The sequence below is a fragment of the Neodiprion virginianus genome, chromosome 4, assembly GCF_021901495.1.
Source record: "Neodiprion virginianus isolate iyNeoVirg1 chromosome 4, iyNeoVirg1.1, whole genome shotgun sequence".
NCBI lineage: Eukaryota > Metazoa > Arthropoda > Insecta > Hymenoptera > Diprionidae > Neodiprion > Neodiprion virginianus.
The window spans coordinates 35484213-35494132 of NC_060880.1; the positions used below are offsets into that span (position 1 = coordinate 35484213).

At 40.5% G+C, this 9920-nt stretch overlaps 1 protein-coding gene across 5 annotated transcripts; it reads left to right on the forward strand.

The window, feature by feature from the left end:
• Positions 1-237: 237 nt before the first annotated feature.
• LOC124302463 (voltage-gated potassium channel subunit beta-2) lies at positions 238-7079 on the forward strand. Of its 5 annotated transcripts, XM_046758679.1 has the most exons (10): positions 238-944; positions 1050-1165; positions 1628-1854; positions 4285-4498; positions 4784-4911; positions 4997-5203; positions 5298-5395; positions 6286-6342; positions 6497-6745; positions 6821-7079. In XM_046758679.1, exons 2-10 carry the CDS (start codon positions 1053-1055, stop codon positions 6920-6922), a joined length of 1395 nt encoding a protein of 464 aa, XP_046614635.1. In that variant the 5' UTR covers positions 238-944; positions 1050-1052; the 3' UTR covers positions 6923-7079. The 5 variants fall into 5 exon arrangements, with proteins under 5 accessions (XP_046614635.1, XP_046614634.1, XP_046614636.1 ...); XM_046758678.1 differs by having other exon boundaries at positions 238-1165; XM_046758680.1 differs by having other exon boundaries at positions 238-1165; positions 6536-6745.
• Positions 7080-9920: the final 2841 nt, after the last annotated feature.

Sequence of the window (9920 nt, forward strand, 5' to 3'; positions counted from 1 at the left end):
TGTAATAAACTTAATACTATACGAATCGTCGAATTGTTAAACGATGTATAAAAATTGAAAGAAACAATAAAAAAAAAAGAAAAGGGAATAAGGAGAAGAGGGAAAAAAGCAAGAAGGCAAAAGGAATAAATAACACATGACACACGTGTCGTGTGTACGTATGCACGTATAAGTTTCATGCATATGCACGCATACCTTTATTGCGTAGGTGGTGCAGTACCGACGCTGTTCGTAGGTGTACCTATACCCTTAAAAACCCGCGGGGCGTATTAATAGTGAGACTCGAATGAAATCGTGTCACATATCTAGGCTCATATCGACCATTCGTTCCAAATAATTTAATTCGTATAAACCGTTAAGGTTCGTATAAATACAGAATATATATATATATATATGTAATATGATAATATTATAGTTGCTAAGGAGATTTCTCTTATATGCGGTGCCTAAAATGATTCAATAAACTAGTGCCTAAATCGTACGTGCAATACATTAATTAATTCGTTCGCTTAAATCATTCTCGATATAACTATATATACATATACGACAAGTATATTATACATATAGGCGCATACATTATTTTAGTGCTGACATAGTACCTAAGCCTTGACGATTCTCGTTATAAAGATTCAAATTTTAAAATAGAATTTAAAATAATAATAAAAATAATAATAATAATAATAATAAACGTAATCAATGCTTGTAACTATTCGCTTCAAAGATTCCAATGAATTATTTATTAATATTGATAAGTGCGGAGTGCAGCCGATCAGACGGTAAAATTGATTCATAATACAATTAATAATTAAAAAAAAACTATTTGAAGAAAAAAAAACAAAAAAAAAAAATCAACAACACCGTCGTACGCAGTAAAATAAAAATAATCCGAACATGAGACGATAAATTGAAGAAAGCTGCGTGTCCACCGCTTACATCGATATATCGTAACTATATAATATATGAGATTCGAAATTTGCTGAAAAGCAATTCAACGTCTTTGTGAGAGTTCTGCTAGAATTGGAAAATCATTAAATATAACAATGTCACAGCTGATGCTGTGCAGCCTTGGAAACAGTTCGAATGCCGGGAATGACACGAATAATAACGCTAACACAAACAGCAGCATGGAAGACGACGACTCGTATCCGCTTCCAACCATATACAGGTAAGGATATACCGCCAACGATATGTAATAATAACAACCGCAGGGTCCAAGTTCCTAATCCCGTAGTCAGAAATCGCAACCGCTACGTTAGAAAAAAGAAAAAAAAAACGAAAATCTTTCTCTTCCTCTCGCTACTTCGTGTAGAATAACGAATAGTGCACACGTACAAAAAGACCAAAAGAAAAAAAATAAAAAACGAAAATCTTTCTCTTTCTCTCGCTCCTTCGTGTAGAATAAATAGTGCACACGTACAAAAAGACCAAAAGAAGAAAAAAAAAACGACACTATCCACGCGACTCCACGAATGCCGAATGTTCGACTTCCGTTTCCGCGTGGGAAAATCTCGGCTATAAAATGGATAATGGATACATAAGTGCAGAGGCCGAAAGGTCGCGTGGCCTGTATAAGTTAGGCAGTGTTCGATGCGGAAGAAATTCTACCCCATTTATGATGTTGTGTCAGATGCCGAGCCCCGATAGCGAGCTTGGACTGCATGGAAGAGTTCAACAGCGGGGGCGGCGGGGGCGGCGTCGAGGGGCTTGGGAACTGCGGTCCGACCGCTGGAACCAAGGAGCAACTTCTTACGAACTGCATCGCGGCCCAGGCGCACCGACTCCAGCATCCATCGCCTGGGATCCGGTACCGGAACCTGGGAAAGAGCGGTCTTCGAGTCTCGAACGTCGGTCTGGGTGAGCGTCGATGCGGGGGCGAGGAGAGGGATTTTAATTTTTCCAATTCAGGTCACCGGTCGAGAAGCGACGTATGCGTGTATTGTTATATATTGTTATAGTAAGGCGCAGTGCGTGATAAAACTGTACCGGCTTTTACACAAAAGCGACCGTAAACCGTCTCTTAGGAGCTGGATCACCGCGTTGCAAGTGTAATCGTGTAACACGTAACATATCAACATTCAACATCCTCCGACTATCCCTCATCAGCCATCAACTCGGCAATTAAAATCTTTGCTCATCGCCGGCTCTATCATACGTCTGTTTATTCCTCTAGGTGGGTAGGTGGATGGGTATCTGAGCGCGGATGCAACCTTGTTTGTATTTATTACTCGGCCCAACGGCCCGGCACGCAGCTCATCTCTGCACCAGCAGCCTCTCTCGTAATCGACACACCCACGAGATGTACATGACACTCGTATACGTATATTATACGTGTATACGGTGTATACTGTTCAGAGCGGAAACATATTTACACTAGCGAGTCGTCTAGCGTTTGTTCGAGTGTTAACTGACGGAGTTTAAACCGCGACTCGAATCTGGATACCTTCGTGCTGTGCTCGGTGCTCTGTGTGCACTTGTGTAGATACACGCCTGCGACACTTATCCGGAATATATAGCCAACACGAGTCGCGAACATCCGGCCGAAGTTCAGACTTCGTTTTACTGTACCTGTCGAATGAGACTCATTTTACAAAGCCTAGGGCTTGAGGATGTACAGGCGTGTAGATTGAAATCGTTCTATATCAATGCGAATTACATATATTACGAGGTCTGAGCCGATGTAGCGGAGTTATTTCACCTTTAACTTTTCGTTATTTTACATTCATTCTTATGGGAAAGCGTTAGGCTCACGCTTGTAACAGCGGTAATACAAGTGTTTGAAAATAAAAGTAAAAAGAATTTGCATGGTTTTCATTGAGCTAGCATGATTTTGAACTACACGCCTATACAGCTCTGATCACGTCCGACCATTTTACAGCTGCAGTACAGATTTTTTAATTTATATCTTTGTCGATATTTAGTAGCTATAGGTCTGACAGGCGATATGTTATACAGCAGTGGTAACGCGTTCTCCAACTCGTGGATTCGGGGTTTTCTTTTACGACCCAATTCCACAGAAAAGTTACGGGGAAACTGACGAACATCAACGTTTCGACACTGATTTTAAAAGCGGATCTTTCAACTGCACACGTAACCTAGTGATTTTCATAACCTGGATTCCCGGCTTCCAGGCTTTCGTTCAAGGCGAAATCACAACCGAACTATTCTTGCCGTAGTTTCGTTCGGCGTGAAATAGAGTTTGATAACTGACGAGTGCCGAGAACGATCGTAAAGCCGATATTAAATTGCAGGCGTATAATCGATGGCGACGCCATGTTGATCGTTACATCAGCGTTTTCTGATCTCCTTTTTTTTCACATCTTCAGCCAAGTTTGCAGCTGTCCCAGCTTATTTTAAGCCAAACATTGGAAACTAGATAATCACTTGATTGCACTACGGTTACGAAAAATAACTTCGAACCTCACATATCCAAGATTGAATAGAATGACTTCGGCAGAATTGAAAAAATACGACCCGACATGCGGCGTCACGAAAGGTAGCGAAACCGGCTCAACGAACGTCACAATATTCAGTACTATAGGGCTTCGTATTTTCTTGCATGCGAGAATTAGAATTCCTTCCGTAAGCTGCTTATCTAGAGCGGCTTAGATTGAAATTGAGGTGGCTGAAGACGCCGGCAAGTAACCACCGTATATACCATCCGGAGCCGGTGTATGTACGTGTTGTAAATGATGTAGGAGGTTGATAAGGAAACCATTGCACAAAATCGACGGCTGTATCTGAGACTGCTCTGCTCCACTCAAGCAGCTTTACGAATCCCAGACTAAAACGCCCCGGTTTCTCTGCAATTAAGCCAGATTTTCGAGCCTTTACATCCGGATCCGACTTAACTTGAAGTAAATTATAACAATATGTCTGACAGTGAATTACGTTTCACCATAGTTGACGTTCGTTTTTCACCGGTTCGTCAAAACCTTGACGGTATATTTTCGGACCAGCCTCGTGTCCGTACTCGCGAAATGTCAAACGCAGAGATCAATGGACCTTGTAAATCTCTTGGACAAGATTTAGGTTCTTCTTCCATAACGACCATCCTCCTAGCGTAACTTATAGGAAGAGCCACTGAAACAGAATTGACCCATAATTTACCCGACAGCTTATCTGGCCGGTCCGAAAGCCAGAAATTGCTACTTTCGTCCGGTTCTTCGCTCCGACCAGCTTGCCTGCTGTGAATTCCATCCGAGTCGGTCTCTTTTTGGGGAATATTCCTCTAACGAAAAATATCCATACAGAGCACATCGCATTGAGTGGGTGATTGATCGACAGGTACCTGGACTACTTTTGGGGTTGGCAGGGGCGGGAACGAGGAAACCGCCGAAGCCGTGATCGCCCTGGCCTACGACAGTGGGATCAATGTGTTCGATCTGAGCGAGGCGCACAGCGGGCATCGAGCCGAGACCCAACTGGGCAGAATATTATCCCGCAGAGCCTGGAACAGAACGACCTACGTTGTTACGACAAAGATATACTGGAACACCAAGTGCGTTTTCCCGATCATTTATACACACCTGCATAGATTTACTCGATATGGAAAGAATTTCCGGTATGGGGGAAGTCGATGGTGGAATACGCCATCCTTATTGGGTGGTGTACTGCAGGTTGAGAAACAATGCTTCAGGTAAAGCCCAAACTTCAAATAAACTTTGGAGGGTACTACTAACGTCCAAAACGCCTTCCCCCAAAACCTGAAAAACCAGAAGTATAGTCAACGCACAAACGCTAACGTTTCTGGTATTGGTTCCATTGCTGTAATCGTTCTTGGCAGGACTGAAGGACGAGGTCTCTCCCGTAAACACATTATCGAATCGGTTCAGGGCTCACTTTTACGGCTTCAGCTTTCGTACATCGACATCGTAATGATCCACAAGGTTGATCCGATGTGCCCGATGGAAGGTACGATTTAAACTGTGGTGGAAGTTTCAACGCGGTATCTGCCACCCGATTTTTCACTACATTGGTAAATCTCTGCTGCTTTCAGAAATCGTTCGGGCGATGAATTACGTGATAAGCAAGGGCTGGGTCATGTACTGGGGCACTTCTCGATGGTCTCCCGTTGAAATAATGGAAGCCTACACGAACTGTAGACAGTTCAATTGCGTCACACCGATCGTCGAGCAGGCGGAGTACCACCTTTTCTACAGAGAAAAGCCAGAACTCTACATGCCGGAGCTTTACAACAAAATTGGTACGAACGATATAGCAAGCCAATGGAAACTCTCCTGGCTCATCAATTCAAATCGCCAGTACGTCGAGTGTTGCATATGTTTAACGTTTTTCAGGAGTCGGACTCATGGCCTGGTCGACAGTCACTATTGGAATGGTGTCCACCAAAAGCGAAGACTGCGGAATGTCTTTCCTCTCCAGATCTTCCTACAAAGTAAACCCCAGATTGCCGATTAATGAAACTAATCAAAGCATTGCGTTTCACAAATAATACTATTTTTTTTTTTTTTTGCTGCAGTTGCGGTTTCAAAGAGTATTTTTTTACGTTTATCAACATTCCACGTCACTCGGACATCGCTTTTTCTGCACTATGTCTCGTCATAGAGACTATGATATTCTCTACATGTTGAAATTCGGTCACTGAGTCTTTTATATTTAAACCGAAACATGTGAAACTGCAGACAAACTCGTCTTCAACTGTATTACTGGTGGATTCAATTTGAATCGCACGAGTTCAGACATCAGAGCAACCATTATGTCAGAGACCACGCAAAACGTTACTAGACACTTTATAATGCCACCTATAGATCAGTCGTATCATCATCATAAATGTATCAAGAATAACTTTGCACTGAAATGTTCTTGTCATGCCAGCACGATTAGCAACGCTTAGATTACAAAGATCAATTCAACTCATGCGGAGTTTGCAATATGAAAATACTTACCTATCCAAGCTCGCAGGTCTAGTAACGTTTACCGCCACGTGTTGTACTTAAAACCCATTCACTTATCTGCAGATCCTCGTTTCCCGTACTAACTTATAATCCTGGCTTCGTTCAATATCGATTACACGACACGAAGATTAAACGTGTGTTATTCTTGAGATGATTCTTCTCTCATTTTGTCCACAATCAACCCGACGGTTCTCATTTAGTGCGGTTGCAAAACCTGCGCAAAAGAACTTCCAAATTGAACCTGCAATTTCATACCGCTATTAATATCCTTGTTTTCAATTTTCCGTTTCACTTCAAAGATGTACTATCATAACGAGATTGTTTACACCAAATCTGAGTCCCACGGTAATTTTACGGATTGTCGTTTCAGAACAAATACTCCTCGTTCAGTTGGACGGAAGATGAAACCCAGTCTCTGTACAAGGAGGTGAGTATAATAAATGTGTAGCTGTGAACTTGAAAAGAGGTTAAAAAAAATGAAGCATGAATGTCGAGCTTATAGCGCACGTGCAGTAACCGATGTAGCAGCCTGCTTCACACCGTCTTTCTGTTTCCGCTCGAATGCTCTCCCAATGATGCAGTCCGATAAGTCAATGTCTAAACGCAACGAGTTTCCGCAGCAGGAATACGGCTGGAAGGATAAGTTGGCGGACGAAGAGACCCGAAAGTACTCGGACAAGTTCAGGGAGGTTTCGGCATTAGCCGAGAGGATGGGCTGTTCCTTCGGGCAGCTGGCGATCGCTTGGTCATTGAAAAATGAGAGTGTCCAGTGCCTTCTGCTCGGTGCAGCGAACACAGATCAGCTGTACGATAGTCTCCAAAGTTTACAGGTGAGATTATCACCAAGGAGACGATTATTCGGCGACGATTAGGCACTATCTATGAAACGATTAATTTTCTTCCAGCTAATCCCGAAGCTCAACGCGAGTATGATGAGCGAAATCGAACGGATACTCGACAACAAGCCGTCCAGGCCGCCAATGGTGTCCACCTTGGCACTCAGATGACAATCGATTTGCCCCCACGGAAGCAGTGGGGGATCCATCGAGGAAGGTGGCAGCCCGAAAAGCGAGGGTGGCAACAGCCAGGACCAGGAACAGACCAAGGAGACGACCAACAAACTTTCCTTCTGCGAGATCCAGTGACAGTCGGATCCATCCCCGACTCAAGCTTCCGATTCTGCAGCCCAGATACGACTTCCCGAACTGGCGTCTAACTGCAGTCAATGCATATGCCAGTAAAGGTCCAATTTCTTTGGTTCGAATGCGTTTCGACGAGATCGAATTCGCGGGCATGTGTACGGGCACGGGGGTGTAAATGATACTGCACCGAATCAAATTCGCTAATTATTAATTACCATTGTAGAATCGGACGCGAAATTCCATTGCCGAAAATTTTGGTTATACCTAGACTTGTATGCCTGTATGCAATAAGGCTGCGAGTACTTACACCGATAGATACCGGGACAATCTCTTGAAACTTGAAAGTCAATCACGCATGCGCCAAATAATTAAATCTCATTGGTCGGCGAAATCTTCCCGCAGCGAAATTCTTGTCTGCGATACAGGCTGGCCAACCTACGCAAAATGTCTACGTTTGAATTTTCAAAGAGCATAAGCATTAAATTCCGACCGTTTTTTGAAGAATCAACTTTCCGACCCAATAACGAATGCTTCCCAAACCTTTTCGAGTCGCTACCTCAATTATTTGAGATTCTAACCTCGAAAATTCGTATCAACCACATCGCCGCCAGAAAGAGTTTGACGGCTGAACCTCGTGATGGCCAGCCTGCACGAACAGCCGATAAAACTCGCGCATGCGCGGTTCATTTTCAAGTTTAAACAGATTGTCCCGGTATGTCGGATGTATAAATCGGCACAAATTTTACAATCCAACATTCGGGGATGGTTATGACGAAATATGACAATTCAATTGTCGTATAATTAGATCTGGTTGTGCATTGTATTTAAATACGATACCAGAATTATACGTATGTATAACGTACTGTGAAATATACAACATAATACGGACTTTTTCGCTAGAAGCGATTCTCTTTGAATACGTATAACGTTCACGCGCTAACGTATATAACTTTAAGATCACAAATAATAGTTATAATGATTGTCAACAATGATTGTAGCTTTTAAGTTTGCAATTTCGCCTATTATTTGAATGAAACGAAGAGGGAAGAGGAAACAAAAATACTTGTACAGTACGATCCATCCAATTTAAGCGACCTAATATATAAGTCGATAAAATGTATGGGTGAATTTTTTGTATAAGTTCACCTCAATCTTAATATTACGATATCGACAACATTATATACGTATAAACGCTCAAATAAAAAACATAGAGTCTATTTATATGCTCAAAGTGAAAAAAGAACGCATGCAGATTTAAATCAGAAAAAAAACTAAAAACTCTGGTAAAAAATAATTGGAAATAAAAAAAAAAAAAAAAATGAAAATTTATCTAATCTTTGAGAAGATTATTGTATAGATCATCTCCAGATAGGGCTCTACATCAGAGACTGCAGGGTCGGATCTAAAAATAAAAAATTGTTCTTGTCAGTACAGCTGTTGGAAAATGGCTGCGTACAGCAGGTAATACTAATTAAGGCACAGAAATTACAATCGCTAATTACCTCATTTGATATGCATCCATTTTCCATTTGCCGATTAATACATAAGATACATCGTCAGATGGAGATCAGAAAGGATCTTTTCGGGAGATCCAGTGATAGCATTCCGCAGGTTATAGATACATGTAAATATAAAGGTAATTGATGAATTTTTTCCGAAATTTTATCAAAACCCACACTATCGATTCCGAAATCGTTTCGTAAAAGTAAGAAAAAACAAAAAAAAAAAAAAGATAATAAATAAATAAAAATAAACAAATTCAATGCCAGTGGCCTGAAAAATAGGTATTTCCAATTATATCGTTGTTTCTTATGAATCGTCTTCGAAAAAATCTTGGATAAAAATGAAAATAATTTTTAATAATACCTTATACGGATACCTGAATACGATCTACGGTTATTTCAACGTTCAAAGTCTATCTAACTATACGTGTTTAACACCTAATGAAACATATTCCGTAAACAAATGCAAACTTTCCAACAACGGGTGATTCCACCTATACATATACGTATAAAGTTTTTGAATAACGAATGGCTAAATTTCCGCATATCGTCCTGTGTATATAATTACAATAGGAATAATATAGAATTTATCGTCCGGCTAATTTCGTTATTTATAACATACGTTACATAAATATTTAATATCAAACACATGTATACATATACGTCGTAGTATATTTGCACGTCGCATCCATCATTATATAATTGCCTCTAGTGTATACGTAATGAAAGAGAAAAAAAAAAAAAAAAACGAAAAGAAATCAATCGCTCATTCGATTAATTATAATAGAATTATGCAGATTTGAATACCACTAATAATCACCTTAACGATATTACTTAATGAACATTGACACTTCATCAAACTCTTATAATTATACGTACACTCGATACCCAAATAAGATAGTCATAATCAATAATTTGAGAGCAACATACTCATCACTCACGATTGTACCTAGATGCGCACGTGATCGTATAATAGGCAAATATATCGCCTGATCTTTTGACATTCACGATTATTACGCGTGAAATTTTCGTAACCAAATATGACCTAAGAAATTTCAAACGTCGGTTCCGGTGCACATTGCGTACAATCGGGCACCTTTGAAAGTCTCTATATATGCATGAGGATATCACTTTTTTCAATAATTCTTAAAAACTTTTACTTAAATTTCGATTTGCTCAAGTTCGAAATCAAATTGTGTACACTCATCGCCAGAGTATAACTGATAAAAAAAAAAAAAAAAGAAAATAGTCAAATTGGCTTACATTTTGAGTTAGCTTGTATACATTTTATGGTGCAATATCGTTTGTTCTAGTTTTCTTCAAATTTTGCGTGAATTTGTGCAATAATAATGTGAATAAAT